The sequence below is a fragment of the Trichomycterus rosablanca genome, chromosome 5, assembly GCF_030014385.1.
Source record: "Trichomycterus rosablanca isolate fTriRos1 chromosome 5, fTriRos1.hap1, whole genome shotgun sequence".
NCBI classification, from domain to species: Eukaryota; Metazoa; Chordata; class Actinopteri; order Siluriformes; family Trichomycteridae; genus Trichomycterus; species Trichomycterus rosablanca.
The window spans coordinates 8,058,162-8,084,031 of NC_085992.1; the positions used below are offsets into that span (position 1 = coordinate 8,058,162).

At 39.5% G+C, this 25,870-nt stretch overlaps 1 protein-coding gene across 7 annotated transcripts in view; it reads left to right on the forward strand.

The window, feature by feature from the left end:
• The window catches only part of tacc2 (transforming, acidic coiled-coil containing protein 2), an 85,970-nt gene that overhangs the window by 12,730 nt on the left and 47,370 nt on the right, over window positions 1–25,870 (forward strand). For 5 of the 7 annotated variants that reach the window (XM_062995612.1, XM_062995615.1, XM_062995616.1 and 2 more), the window contains exon 1: window positions 23,721–25,746. In XM_062995612.1, the coding sequence (XP_062851682.1) occupies window positions 23,759–25,746 (1,988 nt within the window). In that variant the 5' untranslated portion in view covers window positions 23,721–23,758. Of the gene's footprint in view, window positions 1–10,779; window positions 11,019–23,720; window positions 25,747–25,870 lie in introns of those variants that run through there. The other 2 variants (XM_062995618.1, XM_062995617.1) reach the window with 1 other exon arrangement.

Below are 25,870 nucleotides of genomic sequence, written 5' to 3' on the forward strand. Positions count from 1 at the left end.
GAGGGCAAAGCACTAATCCAGGCAGTGGCACTTCCCCCTTCTACAGCCTTAACTTTAACCATACTTACTGTATCAGAGCAGGTTAAGGACGCTTTTAATTCAGAGCTTATTTCTTGTTCATTTACAGAATTAGACCTATATAATATGTGGGAGATTTAAAATATACTGCTGTGTTGACACAATACTGTATAAGTTAAGAGTGCAAACAGGAAACAGGAAGTTGTGAAGGATTTAAAACACTTGTTCCATTATTTACCATCCAAGTGTTTTACATTGTCCTTCAGCCTTTTTAACATAATGTTTATCTACTGCATTTGGTCCATATGAGTGATCAACATAAGTTTAATACACTGAACTAAAATAGTTTAATTAAACTTGCTGACAGTGAAAATCACAATCAATAAACATGTCAGACACTTGATGTATTACACCATAAACATTCTTTAGTCAAAGTATACGTAAACTAAACTCAAGTGAGTGTGTGGTGAATGGCAATGTGGTGAATGTCGGCGTCCTGTCCAGTGTATATTCCAGCCTTTCATCCTTTGTTAACCAGGTGGTGCTAGTTCTACTGCATCCCTGATCAGGATCAATTTGTGGTTAACATTTGTGCTTTTTAATGTTTATTGGTGCCAGGTTTTAAGACCAAGTTTAAGAACTTGAGCAAGCTTTATTGTCAATACTGCAAAATCCAAGTATATATTAAAACAAAAGATAATCATACTGTTGGCCAGCACACGGTACTGTAGGTTTAAAGTGAGGAAAAGAATATCCAACATACAGTGATATGTAAACAACAGTGAAGAGTTCGTATAGCAGCATTTATAGCTAAATGAATAGTGTGAAAAATGCTAGTGATCAAAATAATGTGAGGAATAGTAGCTGTATGTATTATTTGGAATGTCAGAGTCCAGGAGCAAGATTGCATCAATCTTGTGAAAAAACTGTTGTCGCTTGTGGAAAAAAACCTGTTGCATAGTCTAGCACTGAGGGACTGGATGCTATGGTACCTTTTTCCAGATGGCAGGAGAGGGAAGAGTTCATATAAAGGGTCATCCACAATGCTGAAGGCTTTGCAGATGCATCGTTGGTGTAAATGTCTGTGATGGATGAAAGAGAAACCCTGATGATCTCTTCAGTTGACTCTATTTGCTGGAGGGTCTTGTGGTCAGAGACGGTGCATTTACCAAACCAGACAGTGATGCATCTGCTTATGATGCTCTCTGTAGTAAATGGTGATGGAGATGGTGTTAAGGGTCCAGGTAAGAAAAAAACTTGGTGCTCATAACAATCTCCATGGAAGAGTCAATCATATTAAGCAGAGAGTGATCACTCTATGCCCTCGTGAAGTCATTTACCATCCCATTGTGTTGTCCACATTCAGATACAGGTTGACTTTGCACCAGTGTGCCAGTCGCCGCACCTCTTCTGTGTATTACTGTTCTTGAGTCGCCCTGTCATCATCTTTAAAGGCTGAGTCACGGGTCCTGAGCAGCGTGGCACCTTAGCAGTCACCTAGAGCATCTGGACGAAGCTCTGGTCCTGGCGTGGTGATGTTCTTGGAGGCAGTGACACTGATGCTCATGGAAAAAAACTCCTCCAAGCTGACAGTGTTACCGTCAGTCGCAGCCTTCCCAAACATGCCCCATGCAGTTTGCTCAAAACAGTCCTAAAAAGCAGAGGTTTCACAACTGGTTTAAAGTGTTTGTTGTGAGGTTTGTATGCTGGGATCAGTATTATGACACATGGTCTAAGATGATGCGGAACGAATAGTGTGAAAAATGCAAATAATTAATGTAGGCACTGATTGTGAGAAATAGCAGCTGTATGCATTATGTGTAAATGTTAAAGTCCAGGAGCAAGACTTCGTCAGTCTTGTGGGAAAAAAACTGTTGTGGCTTGTGGAAAAATCTGTTCCATAGTCTAGCACCAAGGGACCAATGCTGATGCTGAAAACTCCTCCAAACTGGCAGTGTCTCCATGCCTTGCAGCCTCCCAAACATGCCCCATACAATCTTCTCAAAACAGTCATGAGAAGCAGAGGTGGCTCCTGCTGAGCAGGATTTCACCTGTTTTACAACTGGTTTGAAGCGTCTGTTGAGAGGTCTGTATGCTGGGATCAGTATTACACACATGTGGTCAGAGATTAGTTGCGGGCAGGGCTCCACTCTGTACGTGTTGGTGATGTTTATATAAACAAGATCTAGCGTGTCTGCTTCTCACGCTGCAGAGTCCACATATTGATGAAATTTAGGGAGAACTGACTTGAGATTTGTGTGATTAAAATTTCCTGTGGCAATAAACAGTCCGTCTGGATGAATGTTCTAGCTTAGCTTGGTACTAGGTTTAGCTTGCAAGCAACATATTTAGACAGTTTTCTTAACAAGCTAGCTTACCAACAAATACCAAAATGTACTTTCTCTGAACGCAAACCCAGAAACCCCAAACTAACTCTAATCTCTAACCCAGAATTAATTTGGCAATAAATCTGTCAAAGGTAATTGCTAACTACAGCTGGACTGCTAACTGTTCCAAAATTGAGGACATGTACTACTGTAGTTTAACTTGGTTACACCTCGGAAACAGGCTGCAGCACTGTTTTTCTTAAAAGTGATTTAACAAACACAATTTAAATGTTTCCTGAGGGATTTTACCTTCAGTTCGACTTTCATTATATGAGTTTCAAATCAACATTGTCTCTTTTTAAAATCGATTTAGAATATTTGCAGTAATTTTATGACTTTATTGCAGCCAAGACTGGGTTGCAAAACACTAAATTAAGTAAAAATATATTTAGTATTTACTAACTTTTGGATAGATAGATACTTTATTAATCCAGAAGTAAATTAAAACCCCAGTAGCATATACACCGATCAGCCATAACATTAAAACCACCTCCTTGTTTCTGTACTCACTGTCCATTTTATCAGCTCCACTTCCCATATAGAAGCACTTTGTAGTTCTACAATTACTGACTGTAGTCCATCTCTTTATCTACATACCTTTTTAGTCTGCTTTCACCCTATTCTTTAACGGTCAGGACCCACACAAGACCGCTACAGAGCAGGTATTATTTAGGTGGTGGATCATTCTCAGCACTGCAGTGACACTGACATGGTGGTGGTGTGTTAGTGTGTGTTGTGCTGGTATGAGTGGATCAGACACAGCAGCACTGCTGGAGTTTTTAAATACCGTGTCCACTCACTGTCCACTCTATTAGACACTCCTCCTTGGTTGGTGGACTATTCTCAGTCCAACAGTAACAGTGAGGTGTTTAAAAACTCTATCAGCACTGCTGTGTCTTATCCACTCATACCAGCACAACACACACTAACACACCACCACCATGTCAGTGTCACTGCAGTGCTGAGAATGACCCACCACCCAAATAATACCTACTCTGACCAGAGTAATAATATCACTCCTGACCATTGAAGAACAGGGTGAAAGGGGCTAACAAAGCATGCAGAGAAACAGATGGACTACAGTCAGTAATTGTAGAACTACACAGTGCTCCTACATGGTAAGTGGAGCTGATAAAATGGACAATGTGTGTAGAAACAAGGAGGTGGTTTTAATGTCATGGCTGATCAGTGTATATATATATATATATATACATTTTTAATATAAATTCATATTAAAAAGTAAAAACCACTAAATGATTAAAAGTTCTTTTGTGTTGCTTGATAGTTGCTTTAGCTTTGATGTATAAGCCTACTGATTTATAACACTAGTGAACAATTCTCCTTTCTTCTTTGTTTATTGAGGATCAGGTGTGTTTGTAATGGTTACATTGATGTTGTGTAGGGGGATAATTATTGTCTTTGTGTGGCCCTTTGTGGGATTAACAGACATTATCATCAGTGTTGTGTTGGGTCTGATTCATTGGGTGAAAGGCAAGAAACACCCCAGACAGGTCACCAGTCCATCACAGGGCAGACACACACACACACACACACACACACACACACACACACACACACACACACACACACACACACACTCATATAGGGCAGTTTTAGCAACTTGAGTGCATGTCTTTGGTCTTGTAGGGGAAAACCAGAGCACCTGGACACACTCCAGATTGGAGTTTAATATTTTCCCCAATTATGTTTGTACTTGGTAGCCTTGTACAAATTTGATACCAAATGCAGATTTCTTTATTTATGAACTATGCTAATCTCAGTGACTTTGAGACAATAATTTTTTTGTATGCCTTATGAACTATAAACCTAGCACCGTGTACTTGTGCTGAAGATAAGAGAAGGGGCTGCTCAGGTGGCGCAGCGGTAAAAACACGCTAGAACCAGAGCTGGGATCTCAGATACATTGTGTCGAGTCTCAGCTCTGCCTGCCTGTTGGCTGGGCTGAGCAGCCACATGAACAACGGCCTGTTGTTCAGATAGGGGTAGCTGGAAAAAAAGCCGGATAAGGACTCTGTCATAACTAATGCAATTACGACCTCCGCTGGCTGATTGATGGCGCCTGCACAGAGACCTGAAATGAGTGCTGTCTGGGTGTGTCTCTCCGTACACAGTGCTGATCCGCATTGCACTCGTCAAAGTGTAGGTGACAAAATGCGTACGGCTGCTGCCCACGTGTCGGAGGGGGCGTGGGTTGGCTTTGTTCTCCTCAGTTGGAGCAGGGATCGGCATTGGTGGAGAGGAAGCATGACGCAATCGGGCAATTGGACGCGCTAAAAAAGAAGAAAAAAGGGGAGAAAATGCATAAACTAAAAAAATATATATAAATATACGTATATATAATAAAAAGATAAGAGAGGGAACTACAAGGTTGATATAGATTTTGTAAATATGTTCAATATTTGCTGTCAGTGAGACAAGATTGTGTTACAAATGTAACTTTTACAGATGTAAAGCCTTTACTTTATCAACCTTCATTTTGATACTTTGGTGCCAGTATTTTGACAGTCACTGTTCCAGACTCTGTTTGCAGAGATATATTAAAACGTATTCATTTAAAGAAAATGGTAAAAATTAATTTTAAACCAGAGTAGTTGTAAAAGTAAACAGATCTATCCTACTTTTATAGGTAGGTGGGTAAATAAAGATTCCAAGTATTGTGAGAATGAGACTTGCATCAACAAGGGGCTGCAAGAATGTGATTACTGTAGGTCATGCGAAAAACCCAGAATGCCGGGAATTCTGAACTGCTCTGTGTTCCTTTAATTCATAACCATTTGTTTATAGGTCTGGTTCAGTGGACACAAACAAAACCAAAATTAGACACATATTTAAAGGAAACCAAAATCCCCTACCATTACCATTTTAAACTAAAGTTAAAAGTTATCCTTGTATGAGTATCAAAATTTTAATGCTCAGGAGTTATTTATGAATATCCAAATGGTTTTTAATTTTAAGGCAATTTAAGGTGAACATTTTGTATGTAAGTCTAAGTAGACGTGGAAAAAACGTTTTAAAACCCACAGCCTTGATGTTATGAGTTGGACATACATTACATCATCTTGTTTCTGCACTTTTATTCACTTTTCCCAGTGTGGAACGGAGCAGAGCTGTGGTCAGACTTTGGCACTGAGGACTGGCTAGAGTAAATGTATTTGCCATGAATGACTTCCCTCAAATTTAAAGCTTCATCTCAGTGGTTATTAAAATGCAGACCGGGCTCTGTTAGTATGTCTAGAACACTGCTGTCTCAACATAAGCAACATGGATTTTTAGATTAACTTGAAATATTACAGTAATGTTTAAACTTTAATTTAATCTATTTAAATGTTCAGTGGAGGGCTTATTTAACCACTTTTGTGCACTTTTGTGCATTTTAGCGTAGCCAATTATCCAAGTTTGCATAGCCAGTTGGACTTCTGCTGCTGAGGAGGGTATATTTGCCTGACACACGCTCCCTCTGACATGTGGTCAGTCCATCGACCCCCTTCTTATTCACAGATACTTTGGTGGATTTGCGTGTGTGGTTATTATTGCACATTGAGAGTCATGCACCGATCTCCATGTTCCTCCAGGGTCCTTACACAGCGTCAACCCCCTTTTTTCACCCAGCAGACTAGTGGCCAGTTTCGTGCCAATTGGGGCACCTAGCCAACCAGTAACAGAGCTGAGATTCGATCCAGAAGAGTTTCAATCATACATCTTTAATATAGTGGCTAAATACTTTTTTTCCTATTAGTGAACTTTTTGATTTCTTCTTTTGTTGCACATGTATCACAGTTCCGCAATCTTTAAATCATTTTAACTGTAATAATGTCTATAATAACCCAAGTACACACAAAATGCAGGTTAATGATGATTTTACTTATTAAAGGAGACACCTATCACCACCCGCTGGCCCTGTGTGAAAATGTAATGAGTAACTTGACCAATTAACGAAATGTATTTCATAATTGTGTTCTTTAAACTAGACACGCCTTAGATTAATCAAACCTGTCCAGCAACATGAAATGGGTGGCGCACACTATGCAGCAATCAAAAATAGTCCGGGGTAGAGAAACGATGTTATTGAAAAATGTTATTGTGGAAAGAGCCATGAAGCCATTTCTAAGGCTCTGTAACCCTAGCAAATTACAGTGACAGCCAACAGTAAATATAAGTAGCCCCACCAAAATTCCTTCAAGAGTGCATACAGGTGCATCCTGTTTGATTTAGTCTTCCTTAAGCTGTGACTAGAACTCATTCTAGTTAACCTGTTGCAATTTTAAATGATTAGACATAGTTTGGAAAGGCCCACACCCGTGTCTATTAAAAGCCAGAATTAACACTAAATTGCACACTGCAGGATAAAAACAAAACCACAAAGTTTAACGAACTGTCTCTGTATCTCAGTGATCAGATTGTAGTAAAGCGTAGATCAGGTTGGGGATATAAAACAATATTTAAGGGTTTGAGTGTTTCCAGGACCACAGTGGCCTTGATAATCTGCAACTACTGAAAGTATTCTAACCACCTCCATGTCCATCTGGTTCCCTTCTGTGTTTTTGCTCTCCAAACTGTAATGCGTCACCCGTTCTGCTGTAAAAATATCAGCCTCCAGCTTCATATTTGGCTAATAAAATGATTCTGATTCTTTAAAAGTATGTTGCTCAATTGACCATTTTAGATTATATATTTTAATTTTTATGAGATTATTTTGTTTTTGAGCTCATATTTTTTTTGGGTGTGGTGTATAAAAGTTTCGTTTTTATTCTCCATATGTTTCCATCGACCATTCAGCAGCTGTAGAGTGCTGAGTCCTCAGATACACTTATGGGTTAGTCACATGACACCTGGAGAGCGGGTGACTGGCTCAAATTATGTTTACAAAAAGTTTTATGTCAGACGTACGACATGCCTGTAAAACTAGGTCCAGTGTGACTAGACAAGGGGGAGCTCAGTGGTTAAGGTACCTGACTAGTAATCAGTAGGTCACTGGTTTGAGCCTTACCACTGACCAAGATGCCACTGCTAGGCCCATGAGCATGGTCCCTAACCCTCAGTTTGTTTGCTTTATTACATTTGTCAGGAATTTGATTTCACTGACTTACATTTATATACCATGTTGGTAATTAAATAATAATAATAAAAAACTTCATCTACTGCTGATATAAAATCAGTATTAGCAGTTCCAACTAAAAAGCCTATCCCAGCTTTTCAATGGGTGCAAGGCACACAGTAACACCCTGGACAGGGCGCCAGTCCATCGCAGGACAAACACACATACACACACACACACACCCATTCACCTATAGGGCAATTCAGTGTCTCCAGTTAACCTGACTGCATGTTTCTGGACTGTGGAAGGAAACCGGAGCTCCCGGAGGAAACCCACGCAGACACGGGGAGAAGAAAGGACCCGACCACTCCGCCTGGGGATTGAAACCAGGACCTTCTTGCTGTGAGGCGACAGTGCTACCCACCGAGCCACCATGCCGCCCTAAATGTATTTACTTAATATTAAATATTATGTATTTAATATTTTAAAAAAGTGCCCATAACTTGTACCTCTGTGTAGACAGTGTTCTACCAAACAAAATCCACTGAAGATAAAAGAAAATAGTAGATGCTAATGAGGAGCTAATGCTAACCACTCTCCAGTTCTAAGAATACAGCAAACACTGGAGAGTTAAATACAAATAGTGATACAACTTTAATGAATCCTTGCTTACTGCATGGTTACTGGAACTTATAAAATTCAATTTCTGCTTTGATGTGTTCTATTTAATCATGCACTGCTAATATGTTACAGTATGAGAACCATTTGTGTTTAGCATGTTTAGCATCTGTTTAGCTCATTTATATAATTAAGTGTAGATTTCTAAATCCATATGTGGTTGGATATATTTTCAGAGGCTTTCTGCAGACTAACTCTGTCATTTATTAAATACCCTGGTGACCTTGCCACTTTCAGACTTCTGCAGCAGCAACATGCCAACATGTGATTGTTTATAAATGGCTACATGGTTTCTGGCGTAGCTGCTTGCTTGGATACGGTCATTTTAACACATTGGAAAAGAGCAGGTGAACCGGCTTGTCCAGTATACCAGTTTTTTCTTCAGTGGAAAGACTTACAGGATTGTCTCAAACATAAAGCAGCTGTTAATTTTTATTAGAAACAGTTATTTACTGGTAGGACTGAGAACATTTGTATTTATTGGATTATTCACATTTTATTCTCATGTTTTACATTCATGACATGACAGATAGTTTCAGGTTACACATGATTCATCTGTTCGACGTCAAACTCCTATTCACCTCACTTACATGTCTTTGGAATGTGAGAGGAAACTGGACCTTGGAGGAAACCCATGCACACATGGGGAGAGCATGCAAACTCGACACAGAAAGGACCCAGTCTGCTCCATCTGGGAATCAAACCCAGGACCTTGTTACTGGGAGGTGACAGTGCTACCCACCAAACCCCTGTGCTGCCCCATTTGTGTTATAATTGTTTGTTTGTTTATTAGGATTTTAACATCATGTTTTACACTTTGGTTACATTCATGACAGGAACGATAGTTACTCATTACACAAGGTTCATCAGTTCATAAGGTTATATCGAACACAGTCATGGACAATTTTGTATCTCCAATTCACCTCACTTGCATGTCTTTGGACTGTGGGAGGAAACTGGAGCACCCAGAGTAAACCCACCCAGACACGGGGAGAACATGCAAACTCCACACAAAAAAAAGGACCCAGTCTGCTCCATCTGGGAAACAAACCCAGGACCTTGTTCCTGGGAGGTGATAGTGCTACCCACCAAGCCAATGTGCTGCCCCATTTGTGTTATAACCCAGTATTAATGTTTATCAGAAGAAAACTATACTTTTTAGTTATTTTATAGTTATTGTAGTTTATAGTTATAGTTATCATTTTTAGGTTACTTTAGACAGGTGACATTATGTTGATTAAAGGAAATTAAAGGATAAAAACAACATAAGAGTTCAAGAGACAATCAAAGTTTCTTAGTGAAGTGTTTGACCACAACAAGCTGCCAAGACAGCTTATATGGACTTTGCCTTGTACTGGGGTAACAAAGCACACTTAGTTGTTGTTTTAATGAAGGTAGTGGTGAACACTGTCCAAATCATCCTAAAGTCACACATATAAATTTTAACTGAGTTGAAATCCAGTAACAGCAAAGGCCCCTGTGAACAGAAATGTTCCATAGTAATCAGGTTATCAGCAAAAATAACCTTAATACTTATCATCATTATTATCATATTTATTTACATAGTTCCTTTTTTCCATGCACAAGGACGCCTTACAGTCTAAGAACACAGAAACATTAAACAGTACAACAAGGACATTACAGATATGACATTCAAGTACAGAAGGAACCATGAAAACTTAATGAAAATACGTTCTTTAACAGACATTTAAATGAAAAAAGAAAGGGGTCATCCTGGATAGTCTTGGGAAGAGTATTCCACAATCTGGGAGCTACCGCACTAAACAATCAACCACTTTGGAACAACAAAAAGCATAAGGTTTGTGATTTCAATGAACAAAATGGGACATATTGATGTAGAAGCTCAACCAGGACAGGTAGTATTGAGTCAGGCAGTGTGGAGCTTTCAATGTAAAAAAGAACCTTGTACTGAGTATAAAATATAATAAGTAACCAGTAAAGACTTTGAAGGACAAGAGTGATGTGGTCAGTCTTCATGGATTAACTATAAACTGTGTATTTGCCTTTGTGAGGATGGTTTTTTGAACATTAGTCCTACATGTGGTAGGACAATGTTAGCCTAATAAGTAGAGCTTTGGGCTACTAACTGCAAGATTGTGGGTTGAATCCTGGCTCTGCTATGTAGACAATGTTGTGCCCTTGAGCAAGGCTTTTAACCATATCTACTTCGGGGATGCTGTACAAAATAAGCTGGGATGTGCAGCGTGTATATGACAAGTAAAGGCATTTTATTCTATTGGAATATTTCCCTCTGAAGTTTTCAACAGACTTCATGTTTGGATGTTAGTTGTTTGGTTGTTTTATGTCATGCCTGGTGTACCATGTGTGTTCATGCATTTTAGGTCCCATTGTAACTGTATGCGGACACAATGCCAATAGATCAGAGAGTGTTTAAACTGATTCACAAAACAGGGTGTAGACTGGTGTATTCTTGTTTGATTTGAACTATTAACCGGTTTTTGAGTGGTCAGTAAACATATCTTTTCTGAACTCTTTGGGTAAGTGAGTGAATGATTCAAAGTAAATGAATAAGCTCATGGACACGGAGGGATTATTTAAATAAACAGGCCTTGATTTAAAATTTGTTTACCTATTAATGCCTTTTGTTGTGTCTGCCAGGCTCCAGTTCACGCAGAGGAAGCCAGTCTAGCAAAAGAGAACTCTCCCAGTGCCGTGAATGGACTAGTCCATACTGAGGTCCTGTCTACACCCCACGGTTTCAGTCCTGTGGCAGATGTGGACAGTTTGACTCACAGGGAGCCAAGTGGAACAGAAGAGGAACTCGAGTTTCCCCATGATCTGCTGCCCAGCACTGATCTGAGCGGTGAGCTCGACTTCACCTGGAGTAACTCACTCAGGTATGTCTTTCTCAACCACATTCTCTGAAAAGCGTGTGTGAGGTGCTGCTTAAGTGCTTTCTGAGCTTTGAAATGCCTGGAGCTTTCATTATGCAACAGAATAATAACGGTCAAGGTTGCAGTGTGTTCTGTCACGAAGTGTACAGAGAACTAAGCTCTCATGGAATCAGTTCAGCGGTTTTAATGAAAATCAGCAAACAGTAATACAAGGAAGATTCAAAGAGTAGTCGTAAACAAGCCAAGAAGTCAGAAATCCAAAACATACTAAGAAGCATTGCAAACAGGGAATAAAATGTAGAATAAAATGTTAAATTACACTAGAAGTATTAATACATAATCAAATAATACATAGAAGGTGTAGATATGTTTAGGGCATGATTGCCTGTAGTCATATTCCAATATTTTAAAAATACTGCTACAATGGAATGTTATTGGAAAGTGGTGTACGTGACAAGAAATGGGTCAGTTACATTGTATGACCTCCAAAACCCAGTTCTAGCTGGTTTAGACCAGTTCCTGTGTTCTAGCCAAGAAATCTCTGTTAACGATGAAATCTGCCACTGTCCTCAAGGTTCCTAAAGGGAGTATAAATGGTGATTATTTTCTTTCCTTTCTATCACACTCTCCATGAGACTTTGTCAGTGCAATCCTTCTCTGCAGACAAGAATAAAACTCTTTTCTTCTCATAATACAGTCTTTAAGGTATTTCATTAAGGGTTTTTCCACCATATTGGTAAATTGCTAACAATATCATTCTCAGCATGCTACTCAAAAGAAAATTATAATATTTCACAATGAAATTAATACAAACAGGGGTAAATATACAAATGTGCAAACAAACTGATATGAAACAGCAGAGGTAATTAGAACTATGGTGATGTAAAACAAATGAAAGACTCCTGATTGGTAACTGCAGTTGTTTTTAGTGTCATATGACTTTCCACAGACTTCTGGGACATGTGGTCTCTGGCAGAGTTCACTGAATCAAGTGAGTCAGCTGAGAGAGTCAGATAAAAGAACTGGTTAGGGTGTTATGTGGAAACATGCTTTTCTCTCACAGGGCAGCACATTAACATTCATTCAGTTATATCTGGGGGGATTTAGAGTAGCCAAGCCACCTTCTGAATGTTTTTGGATACAAAACTCACATAACACTGGGAAAACATCCAAAACACCTAACAGAAAGTGATCAGAGGCAATGATTAAACCAGGGACTCCAACACCCATCTACCAGTTACATATGTATGAACCTTCCTGTGGTTTAACACTGAGTTGTAGTTGTCTGAGCTACGAAAACATGCAATTAAGTTGTCACAGTGTCGGAAATCATTTTATTATTTTTAGTAATCGCTTTCTTTTGTTCGAGGCCGTGGTGGTTTTTTTTTTAGTTAGGAAACACTAGATTAAAGGCAGCTACATGCACTGGATAGGGAACCAATCCATTACAGGACACTGTGTCATTCACACATGTAAAAAAAAAGAATATGCTTTAGACTGGTATTGACAAGTTTTTTTTCAATAAAAGATTGAAATAAGGAAAACAGGCAGGTTTTAGCATGCCATTGCTTGGCAGAGAGCCGATGCAAATCTCTTTCACCCATTTCTTTGCATTTTCAGCTCAGGCAAACAGTATTGTTTTGTGCAACACAGCAGGCTCAGGCGGGTTTGATTTCCAAATCTAGAATGATTCTCTTTAAATGAGCATTTATACAATACACAGGGAGAACATGAAAAAGTCCGTAAACAGTGACAAAAGGTAAGAATTGAACCCAGGTCCCCAAGACCCCACCCAATCTACAACTGCTTTATAAATATATAAGCACATACAAAAATTTAATTTCCAAACTGTAGCGAAATCAAGGAATCAGTATGATATCTGAGTCTGAATATTTGTGAGTAATAGACTTGGTAAAGGATTTAGTTTTTCTCACAGATCTGAAAACCATTTAGTAATGGGTATTTTACTTTGAAGTATTTCAGATCTTATCATGTATTTAAAACAAGCCTTACAGTCTGCATTCCTAAAATAGCAATTTCCTTTTTAAAATAAAGTAGTCTGATTTTTTCAATAATCGGAAAAAGATGGGACAGTACGGAAAAAGCAAATAATAAAAAACACAGAGTTTCTTACATTTACTTTGATTTTTATTTCATTGCAGACAGAATGAAGCTGAGATATTTCATGTTTTGTCTGGTCAGCTTCATTACATACATCAATTTCTGCATTTCAGGCCTGCAACATATTCCAAAAAAGTTGGGACAGTAAAGCATTTACCACTCTGTAATGTTGCCATTCCTTCTCACAACACTTAAAAGACGTTTCGGTGCTGAGGATACCAAGCGATGAAATGTTACAGGTGTTATTTTGTCCCATTCTTTCTACACTAATGCCTTAAAGTTGTGCAACAGTAGGAGGTTGTCGTTGCAGCATTTTACATTTCAAAATTCTCCTCACATTTACTATTGGGGACAGGTCAGGACAGCAGGCAAGACAGTCTAGTACCCGTACCCTCTTATTGCACAGTCATGCCTTTATAATTTGTGCAGCAAGTGGTTTTGTATTGCCATTTTTTTTTTTTTTTTTCAATAGCCCTACATTTTCCCTGTCCCTGTTGGAATGTGTTGCAGGCCTGAAATGCAGTAGTGGATGTATATTAACAAATGAAATAAATTTGACTGTCTGGAATAAAATCTAAATCAAAGTGAATGTAAGAAACGTTGTGTTTTTTATTATTTGGATTTTCCATACTGTCCCAACTTTGGGGTTGAAAGTGCATTTGTGCCATTTTTGCTTCATAACAGCCTTTACTAACTGTTTTATGTTTAGTTTTGAATTACCCTGTGGCATGTTGTATTCTATTGGATAAAATATGATTGAAGCCTGTGTTGTACATTGCATAATTTGGCTTTGAACTTCTGATGTATGGGCCCATTTATAATCTGGTATTAACCTTAAGCCTTTAAGCCAGGAACACAAACCTGTTTTAGCACCTGTTGTAGTTCATAATAATAATCAAAAACAATTAAACTATTTGCTTTAATCTTTCACTGTTCTTTGAGTGAACATTAATATAATTATAGCCACTTTTAATACATTACAAAGCAAGTATAGACATAATGTACATATTAGATGAACAATTTGTATGTAAAATGTTGACACTGAGGAATGAAAAATACAGACACACACATATACACATACACATTTATAAAAATAATAATACACTGTCAGAACAAACATATTTAATACAGCATGCAAACCCAATGAACAGGACAACCAGGTTCTGTTAGAAATTTGAGTAATCCAAGCATAAGGACAAATAAATGTGAAACCACGCTCATGTAACACATGGGGGCATGAACGTGTATGGCTACCAGTAAAACTGACTCATTTGCCTGTTGCAGTAACAACAGTACAGTGAATTCTCAAGCGTACAAATGCAGCAACTGGTAATTGCTGCTCTTAGATTACATACAAGTACACTATACAACCAAACGTATTTAGAAACCTGACCATGAGCTTGTCTGATGTCGCATTTCAAAAACAAATACAATTAAAATAGAGTGACCTCTGTGTGATCTTTTCAGCTATAGCAACTGTCACTTTTCTGAGAAGGTTTGTATGTTTGTGGGAATTTATGTCCATTTAGTCAAAAGAGCAGGCTGGGCGCTGATGTTGGTCAAGAAAGCCTTGAGTGATTGAGGCTTTATTATTGGGAAAGCATTATAACTCACAATGTGACATGAGCCATTCCCCAATTTTAAAAAGTATGAAACATTTTTACAAACATATATTATATTTTTAAATATATATTATATACAAATTTAATTGAAAACTTTTTAAAAGTTGTAATGACAGTATTTCAATTATTTATTTTATTGTTTTTTATTGTTTGAAATTTGATGACTGGAACATGATTTAAAAAAGTTTAGCACTGTGCTACATCTCCTTTACCAATTGTTTTGTAATTCTTTGGAAACTGAGAACAGCTATGTTGTAGCTATGAAAGTGGAATATTTTTTCATCCTTGCCTGATATACCACTTTATGCCTAGTTCACACTACACGATTTTTGCCCTGATTTTTGCTCGCCAACTGGTCGGTGCTAGATTTGCCTGCTCGGGAGCAACTTGGCATTTGCTCGGCGATAGAAACTCGGCTCTGTTCAACAACTCGATCCTAGCAGCTCACTGAGCACCCAGCGACCAAAGATAAATATATAGCTTGCTAGATATCTGGATATAAGTCGGTCGACTGGCAATGAGTGCGGTGTCGAACAGCCAAAGAGAACGCAAAATACGGGGTGAAGGGAAACGCAGGGGAGGTGGGACAGGGGCATATACTTAAGATTTACAGTAATTCTGACCTTATTGTTCTCTACAAAACATAACACCAATGTTGCATTGCAAAAAATATTTACTAACCTTCAACTCACTATAGAACAATCCCTGCTGTTTGCGTAGCCAAATCCACTCAGATTCCCTTATTTTTCCTACTTGCTTTTACTTGCCTACTTGCTAGTTGTATTTAGTGGATAGCAAATAATAGGTAGGTATAAGAGTTTCTTGTGTGGTAGACATATGTTATGCAGTGGAGTTTTGTTCATTATGTATGATGCTTCTAAATAAATATTTAATAAGTTTTTATATTTACATTCATGCATTTTGCAGATGCTTTAAGAAATCCTTACAATTAAGACAGAATACAATTTAAGACAGTGCCAGCTGGTGGTTGAGGCTTATGATCATTATCATATTTATTATATAAGAAAAAAACAGAGTAACTTCAATTATTAGGTCAAGCCTGAGGATTATAGGTAAATCATGGGTGTGCCTGCATTGCAGCAGGGAGGTGTGTGCCCGAAATGTTGTCTACCTAAGGCATGGCATGCAAAGACATACACACACTCTGACATGCAGGCAATGACTTGCCATCCACACCCACTTCACTTCTCGCATCTGGTATGGTGTGTTATTACGAATTTTGTTTGTGTGCTGAAAAAGAAAGCGTTTGAACAGGGATCATTCATGGGGAAAATAGTGAGTACGATACATCCTGGTATTACCTTACAGTCCAAATTGTGAGGTACTGCCAGAAGGTAACCTTGTAATTTTAAGTATGCAATCAGAGCACAGACTGAAATCATTGTACGTCTGTGTTTTCATTTGTGGTTCAGAATGATTAATTGACTTATAGTTTGAAATGTCGGACAGAAATGTTCTAGAAAAATATCAGCTGCGTATGGTGAAAGCCTTTAACAAATGGAAGCACTGAGGGAAGATTATTTGGGTTGAAAGACTAGAAGGAGTGTTAGAGGTGTTTGTTTGAATAGGTTGGCACTGATTTATTGGTCAGTAAGTCAGAAATTATGATTCAGCACTCAGTACATAGTTGGAAGTTTTAAATGCACTAACCAGAGATGTTCACAAGTCACAAAATACGAGTCCGAGTCGAGTCACGAGTCTTTAGGCTAGAGTCCGAGTCAAGTTATGAGTGAATAGTTCCAGATGCTATTAAATGTATAACTGCGTGTCCCATTAGGAATATAATATAACTGCATTTTGTTGCCTTGTACTTGTACATGTGTAATGACAATAAAGTTGAATCTAATCTAATCTAATAATCCGTTATTTTGTAAATGTGCTTATAATTAAAAACCTCCAAACCTTTCCCGGTTGTGAAGTAAAACACGAACCCATTAGAAAGTCAATCAAGCGTTTCATTGACAATCATCTGTGTGATGCTGCAAACTGAATACATGTAAATAACAGCATTTTTTACAAAAAATTTAAATCAGATCAGTCTGATTGGTTCAGAAAGCGGTTCTTACCATCATTTGCGCCAATTCTGTAGGAGCGTTCCATTCACATTATCTGTTACTGTGAAGTGCACTACGTAGGGTATAACACAAAATTGTCACACGTAACTAATGTTGCTGACTTTTGTTGTCCACATGTCATTTTTTGCACGTCACGAGTCGATTGTCATCTGTCGTCTGAGTCATTTGAAACGAGTCAGTGTCGAGTCAGAAGTCGCTGTGTGTGCGACTTACATGCCCATCTCTGGAACTAACGCTTGATGTGTTACTGCATAACCTTGTGTAATACTGGTGCACACTTTTGTTTGGAGTGATCAAAAGAGCTAGTTGTGCTGTGTTGATGCATGAGGTATTGCACTGCCTGTAGAATGTAGTGGAATAGTGCGGCATGTGAAAGATTTATAAACACGTTAACAGATTTATATGTGGCCTCCAACATTTACCTTCACCATTCTCTTGATGAATCCCATTTAGTCAAGATGGTGACCCAGTTTCAACTGGAAGCCGACCTGTGTCGCAGCACCAGTCAGTCAGAGTCTCTCAGGAAGATGTCCCATCATACACCTCAGAGTTGCTGCTGGACCGAGAGCTCCAAGAAGTCTTTGAAGAATGTGAGGAAGAAATTGCTTCGTTTGGCATACCCCCCTCCTCCTCCTCCTCCATCAGTTCATGCCCTGCGGATCAGATCGATACGTGTCTGACAGAGACCCTGCCCAAGGCAGATCATGTAGAGCAAATTAGAACCGAATGCGTTATCCAAGATTTTACGACATTGCCGATTTCACTTGCAGGATCTCATAGCCATGGAAACGTTGGAGAGCAACCCACGCGTGCTGCATTTAGCACTGAAGAGGCTACGTTTAGTTTCAGAGACTATATACTTGGAAATAAGCCTCTTGACAATATTAGTGCGGAAGGCTGTGAAGAATTAGAGAAACACAAGGGGAAAGTGGACAGTGAAACAAAGACAGGATCTGAAAAGGATATGACTTGCAATGCTGAAAAGATTCAGGAACAGCTGAAAAACGACTCAGTCTTACTGACAGAAATTGAAGCAAATAGAATACAAGGAATACAAGAATTGCCCAAATGTGACCCCTCAATAAAATACGAAGACTCTGAGAATAAAATGAATATAAAAATTGCACCAAATGCTAATACAGCAGATTCTCAGAAAGACCCACAGAATGTGTCTGCAAAGAACACACAAACTATTGTTACCTCAATCATCAATACCAAATCAGAAACAAGTGAAATAATTACTGGTCCTTTAGAAAAAAATAAAGCACATGCTCATGAACAGTCATTGAACTCAGATACAGAGGTTGATACAGATACAAATCTAAAATCAGAGCAGTCACAAGTCATTACTCCTACACTGACTCAAACAGAAAAGACAAAAGAAGAGAATCAAACAGAGTGTTTAGACATCCGCTCCTCACATCCGGAGCCTGTGTCTGACCAGGCTCATCTTACCCTGCCGGGGGCTACATCTGCTCCCACACTTGACCATCTGCAACACACCAATCAACAGCAGGACAATGCCACAACAGATGGACCCTCCAAGTCAATTTCAGGACATGAAGCCATCCATCAACATTTACCTGGAAAGGTTGAACATGAGATATGTGATTCTGGGGCATCTGCTACTACCAGTGTAACTGATTTCAGTTCTGCTAAAGTCAATGAAGGTAATAAAGGTACTAAAGCTGACACACACACACATTCTCTGAGCAGAAGTAGTGCTGGTGAACATAAAAAAGAGGAAAGTGCCTTTGCAGAGGCTTTAACATTGTGTGTAGATTTTATGTTGCCAATAACGACTCCCACTATTCCAGAAATGATTCAATATGAGGCAGCAGGAAAAGACCATATTAGGGACGCCCAACAGACAGTAGAGAAAGGACCCTTAGAATTACAGGAAAAAGGCAAATTTGTAAGTTCTGAGGAAAAGGAGGATGGGATTTTGTCAGTAGAAGGACAACTGAATTTGCTCATCTCTGATAATACAAATAACTCACCTGCGAAGGAGGTGAAAGAGAAAGAATCATCATGTGAGGTTGGATGTAGCGGCAAAATTCCACACAACTCGGAGGAGAGTGAAGTAAAGGGAGGAGGTCTAAACGCTGAGGGCTCCCTTGGGACGGATGCTTACTATGCAGCTGAAGAGAATGAGACGAGCGCAGTCAGCGTTGAGGACAGCACTGTGATCATTGCATATTCACCACGGCTCCGAGACGGACGTGACTGGAACGACACGAGCACTGAATCACCGGTAAGAAAGGGAGGGGGACAAACAGAGGCAAGCGAAGAGTACGGGCAAGGAAAAGAAACGGGAGGAGCGCTGACTTCATTCCGACATCAGGCATTTCATCTAAGAGGAGAGTCCTTGACAGAGAATCCTCTCCATGACAACATAGTGACACAGGTGGTGACGGAGCAAAAAAATAAAGATGCCTCTTCGGTTACAGTGGACACGGATGAAACAGCTTTACCTCCTTTGACCAGCAGCAACGCAATCGCCTGCAGCTCGATAAACCCCCCCCCCCCTGTCCTCATCCTAAACTGGACGGATACAGAGAGGAAGACAACACTAAAGAAAGAGGCTTGTGTGAATGAGAGCGCACTGGCTGAAAAACTGCCAAGCAGTGATAATTCACAACTGCCAGCTGTCTCAGCAGATGATAAAGATCCCGCAGTACAATTCAGCAATCAACAGGTACAACACACGCTGTGGATTCAACAGGACAAGACGGATAAAGAAAAAGACACAAATCAGGGGAGTAAAGACCAACATCATTCTCAGCTGGACATGAGCGACATGGCTAAAAGCTATAAGGATGGAACTCCATCAGTAAAGGAAACTGGCGACATGTCCACCCGGGTGGCTGTGTTTGCCTCTCTGCCACCACTAACGGTTCATGAGAATCTGCGGCACCCAGTAAGTGAGAGTTTTAACAATCAGGGGGTATTTAGTATCAGAAAACCAGACCCTCTGCATAAGTCAGGCAGAGCATGTGAGGGTACCGGTGAGGTTTGGGAGACACAGGTAAAGACTGTAAATGACAATCCCAAAGCTCAGAGTAACACTGAAATAGAGAATGATGCAAATGACAAAGATGTTGAGAAGTTATCATCTCCACCAAGTAATAGTAATCCAAATGCCACTGAGAAGAACACTCAATTGAACAAAAATCTTGAGGTGCTTCAGAAAAGTGAAGAGAAGCAGGCAAATGATGAAACTGTAATCATCGCTCAGGGCAGCCTGAAGGAAATATCAGTGGAATGTACTAATGAAAAAACGATTGTATTGCAAGATACTGTTATCACTCAGACATCTGACCCTATCATCTCTAACGGAGAAACAAATACCAAGGTCTTGGTGATTACCAAAGAAGATGATAAGTCAGACAAATATGATGTGACAGCCACTGGTAAAAATGAAGAAAAATGTCAAGGCAGTTTGGAAAGCATTCTTGTGCAGCAAGATTCAAAACCACTGAGAGGTGAGTGTCAGGAATGCTGTGAAAGATCTGAGGAAGAAACAGCATCCTCATCTAGAGCTTTTTCTTCTGTTTGCGCAGAAATAGACAACACACCATCCAGTCAGCCTACCTACAGCACAGACACACCAAATACGAACCATTCGTCTGAGATGTCAAAGGAATATCCTCATTCAAAACTTGAAGAGCACATAAATGAGCTCAAATATGAAACAGTCTCAGGTCAAAATGGTGGTACAAAATATTCCACGCCTCCTGCACTGAGTGGTGTTTGTCCACTGGAAGGCAGCTTTCCTTTACCCAACAGTCACAGCGATGCTAAAGCGGTTATTGCACTTAGGCCTCCTGGCCCCATGCTGACTCATTGGGAAGTCAATAATGACAATAATGTTTCCATCCCAAGAGAGGAATTGAGTTGCAGCTCTGAATGTAATAATGTTAGCACTCTGAACAATGAAAGTGATGTGGAAGCTGGGATGAGAAGTGATACTAAAGAAAAACCTGATGAGCATGTTAAACCCCTGGAGACAAAAGAAGACAAAAAGGAAATTGATGACATATCGTCCTGTATTCTTGCTTCTTCCATGCAGGATGAGTTAACACCTACAGAAAAGGAAGTTAGTAATTTGGTGTTAGACAAGAACCCTAGAGATAGGAAACATAAAATGGATGTTAAATTAGATGAAGTACAGAGACATTTCAATACGGATGTTGAGAAAGAAGCAATTTCAACTACTACAAAGGATATAACAAAAGCTAATAAAGATTCTGACACTGACCCTAATACAAGTCTGGTCTCAACACAGAATACATGTGGCTTTACCATAAATGCCACAGTTACTGAGGATGTAACAACTACTGAACAGATTTTACCTACAGCCACAGTGAAAATACACAAAGAACATTCTGAAGGGGAAAACCAAATGGTAACAGAGCAACACTTTGCAAAGGGTGGTGACCAACTAAAGGAAAAATCCATTATAGTGAACCCTAATGCATTAGATGAGAAGACAAATTGTAATCAGTCAATCGATAATTCACTTGTTGTGAAAGAGCAAAACTCTGAAAACCTTGAAGAACACATAAACGAAGATCAAGAGAACATACAAAAAGAAGAAAGAAACATTAACAATGAAGAACTCCTAGATGAAAAGCTTTCAGAAGTGAATTTCCTGTCTGATTCATTTACAAAGGAAGTCCAGAGTGGTGGTGGGGCTTTAATTGAAGTTTCTAATCCATCCATTCCAGTCGAACAGGAGGTATGCTTTGAGAGGGACCACACACAACATCAGAGGGCATTAAGTGAATTAAATTTGGCACCTGGTGTAAATAATAATCCTGAGGCGTTGTCATCACAGGAATTTACGGATACTCCAAAACCTTTATTTGATTGCTCAGAGGTGCATGATGGTGTCTCTTTGGAAAAAGTCAAGGAAAACGGTGCTTGTTCTGAAGAACAGGCCAAACAAACATTAAAAAGTGGTGCAGAAGATGAGAACTGTATTAATATGGATAAACTGGAGAGTGTCATGTTGGTGAAAGAGATAGGCAACAGCACTACTGGGAAAGATGTTCGTCTTCATGAAAAGGAATGTAAAAATGAATCCAGTGTTAAACAAACAGAACTTGGAACCATCTCTCTAAAAGTTAATGGCATGGCATTTGTTTTAAAAGAACATATTGTTGAAGAAGCAAACCTTGCAGACCAGAAGATAGACCATCAGCAGAGGAAACTGTCAGGAACTTTGGCAATACCTTTTCAAAATACAGAACAGATGCCTGAGCAAAGAGAATTTCCTGTGTCAGTCATCAAAGAATCAAAGGGACATGAGAATAAATTTCCAGATTGTACCAGTCAATCACAGGTCAGTGAGGATAAATCCGAAAGTGAGAAGAAGGCCACACCTGATGTTCTTAAAATTGCAGAACCGGCTGTTAATGATTCATTAACGTCACTTGGGAATTCCACCACCTCACACCATGGGCAGAAAATTGAGGATCAGTGTCACAGTACGGTTACTTTTGACAACAATAACAATACATCAGACAACCAAGCAGAGCAGACAAAAATGAACAAGAAAGATGATCAAGAAAGTAAAATGTTAGGTATTTCAACAGCACGTCTTGAAATGACAGAAATCAAACCAAATCAGAAGGAATTACCAGTGTCTGTCATCAAAGCACCACAGAATAATGAAAGCGAATCTCAAGATTATATCACTGAACCACAGGTCTGTGACGATAAACCTAAACTTCTCAACGAAATGGAACCTGAACTCTGTGAAGGTGTTGTTGTGAATGATTTATCTAAGCCATCGCAACATGAACAGAAAACAGAAGTAGAACAGGAGATGATTAGGCTGAGAGAATCACCAATGTCAGTCACACAAGCCTCACAAGAGGGTGAGAGCAGATTTTTGGATTGTACCAGTGAATCACAGCTTAGTGTGGATAAACTTGGACACTTCAAGGAAGCCGTACCTGACCTCTCAACAATTGCAGAACTGGTCACAGGTGAGTCAAATAAAACTGCAGAGGATTCTACGACCTTACACCATGAACAATCCAGTATTCAGACTAATATCCTGCCTGTCAACCAAACAAACAGAAAGAAAACAGATGGACAAGAAAGTAAATCGGAAGGCGGTTCAGCAGTACCTCTTGAATCACCAGTGTCTGTTATCAAAGAGTCACAGGAAAGTAAGAGCAAACCTATAGATTGCACCTCTGAATTACAGATCAGTGTGGATAAGCCTGAAAGACTTCAGAAAGTCAAGTCTGACTTATGTGAAACTGTAGATCTGGTTGCGAATAATTTGTCTAAGTCTGCTGATGATTCTAGTCCCTCAGACAATAAACAGAAGACTGAGCACGGTAGTTTCAGCACAGCCGACTTTGATATCAGCAAATGTCTTCTGTTACCCAGTGTAAATCCTGATATCACTGTAGAATCTAACAGCCAGAGAGACCAAGTGAAGACAGATGATCAAGAAAAAGAGTTGCCAGGTATTTCAAATGCAACTTTTAGAGATACAAAGTCTGAGCTGAGAGATTTGTCATTGTTCATTGTCAGTTCTTCACAATTAAATGAAAGCAAACTTCTGGACTGTTCCAGTGAATCTCAGGCAAGCATGGATAAGCCTGAACATGTAGAGGAAGCTAAGACTATTAACCTGGCTATAAATGTTCAGACTGATGTTATTAAGGCATCTGGTAAACAACCAGACCAAGAACAAATAGATATCCAAGAGAAGAAATTACCAGAAATTTCCACAGCACCTCTTGAAAATACAGAGCTAAAACTTATGGGAGAATCATCAGCATCTGTCAAAGAATCACAGAAAAGTGATAACAAAGTCCAAGTTTATATCACTGAACCTCAGGAGAATGTCAATAAGCCTGGAAGCTCTGAGGAAACCATAATGGGCCTTGGTAAAGCAGGAGATCTAGACATAAATAAGTCATCTGAGCCATTTGAGACATTCAGCATCACACAAGAGGAAGGTAAAACAGAGGATAACTGTTTCAGTGCAGTAATATCTGGCAACAACAAGTGTCCTGTGGTATCCAGTGTCAGGAATGGTGGTATGCAGGCATCTGGCAATAAAGTAAACCAAAAAAAGACAGACAGTCAGGAGTGCAAATCTTCAGAAAGCCCACCTGTGGAATTTTTACCTCTTGAGACTACAGAGCTAAAACCTGAGCTACAAGAATCATCTGTAACTGTCAAAGTCTTACAGGAAATTGAAAGCAAACATTTGGACTCTACAAAGGAATCACAGGCTACTGTGAATAAACCTGGCGAACTGGAGGATACAATTTCTGACCACTGTAAATCTGTAAAACTGACCATAAATGATTCACCCGAGCCGCTTGGAAATTCTAGCACCTCACGTCATGTAGAGAAAACAGAGGATCAGTGTTATAATGTTTTCAAGTGGGAGAACAGCAAGTGTGTTGAGGTGTCTGATGTTCAGACTGAGGGTTTGCTGGAATCTAGCAAGCAAGCGAACCAAAACAAAACAGAAAATCAAGAATTGGTAGACATAACAACATCATTATTTGAAAATAAAGATGTGAAACCTGAGCTGAGAGAATCATCAGTGTCTGTAAACATATTAAAACAAAGTGGGAGCGAACTTGTAGATTGTACCATTGAACCGCAGGTCTGTGTTGCTGAACCTGTGAATCTAAATGAAGCTGAAGCTGACCTCTGTAAAGCAGAAGTGTCTCAAAACGATTCATCTAAGCCTTGTATTAATTCAAACACTCCACACACTGAAATAAAAACAGAGGATCAGTGTTTAAGTGCATCCACCTTTGACAACAAGTGTCCTGAGGTGTCTGAAACTCTGAGACTTAATAATGAACAGAAAGCAGGGCATACTGCGTCCAGCAGTGATAAACAGCTCACATTAATGACCTCCCCCATTCTGGATTCTGTCCTGGATAAGAAAGTGGAAAGTGAAAAAGTGGAAAGTGCTCCTCAAGAATGGGACAATGCAGGGCTGACCAATAAAGCTCAGACTTACCAGACGTTTCTAGAACCTAGCCATGCACAGAACAAAGAGTGGCAGGATGCGGTCCATCCTGAAGCACAACACACAGATGTACAGGAATGTATTACATTAATGGAAACTGTAGAGAACCCAGAAACAAGTGTTTCATCAGAGGCCAATCAGATTGAGCACGAACAGGAAGAGATAAACGGATGCGAGGAAAAGAAAAGAGAAGATGATGTAGCAGAGAGCCGGAAACTTGTCAAAATGCCTGAAAGTCATGAGAGCGAGCAAGACATCGAGAAAGGGACCATAAAAGACCTCCCGGACAACTTTTTCTCCTCTGCAGAGAAAACAGTAGGCGATGACACTGACCTGTTAGCATCAACATGCAGTGATGGATTGAAGTCTGAAAAGAAACAGGACTCTGCCTCAGAACAGTTATCAAACATCACTCACAAAGACATTTCCATGGTGTCAGAGTCACAGGACCCTTCCCAGACATTACTCGGTACCAAAACACAGTCCAGTAATGATGAAACAAAATCATTTATTCAGATAATGCGTGAAAGAGCCTCTGAAGTATCAAAAACTGAGAGTGAAAATGATTTTAACTCAACAGATGGGGAGGTCAGCGAAGTAGCACAGAAGGAAAAGACTGACGGTAATAAGAGCACTGGATGTACATCCACAAATGAGGAATGGGCAGTTACTATTGGGACTTGTGTGTCTAAGGAAGTTTCAGACAGCCCAGGTGCAGCTGTTGACCCCATAATAGAGCTGAATCCAAAAAAAGAGAGACCAGACACAGAAAGGTCATGTGAAAGTTCAGACTCGCTAAAAGCATTAACGCAGGCAGCCGCCATCTCTCATACTCAACAGGAGTGTAAGCTTGGATCTGCAGATGACAGGTACTGCAGCCTTGAATATTACATGTTGACTATGTATCAGATTGATTTACCAAAGTATTTTTATCTATCACATCACATAATCTATCATAAGCTTACATATATCTGACTTTAAGTTAACAAAAGT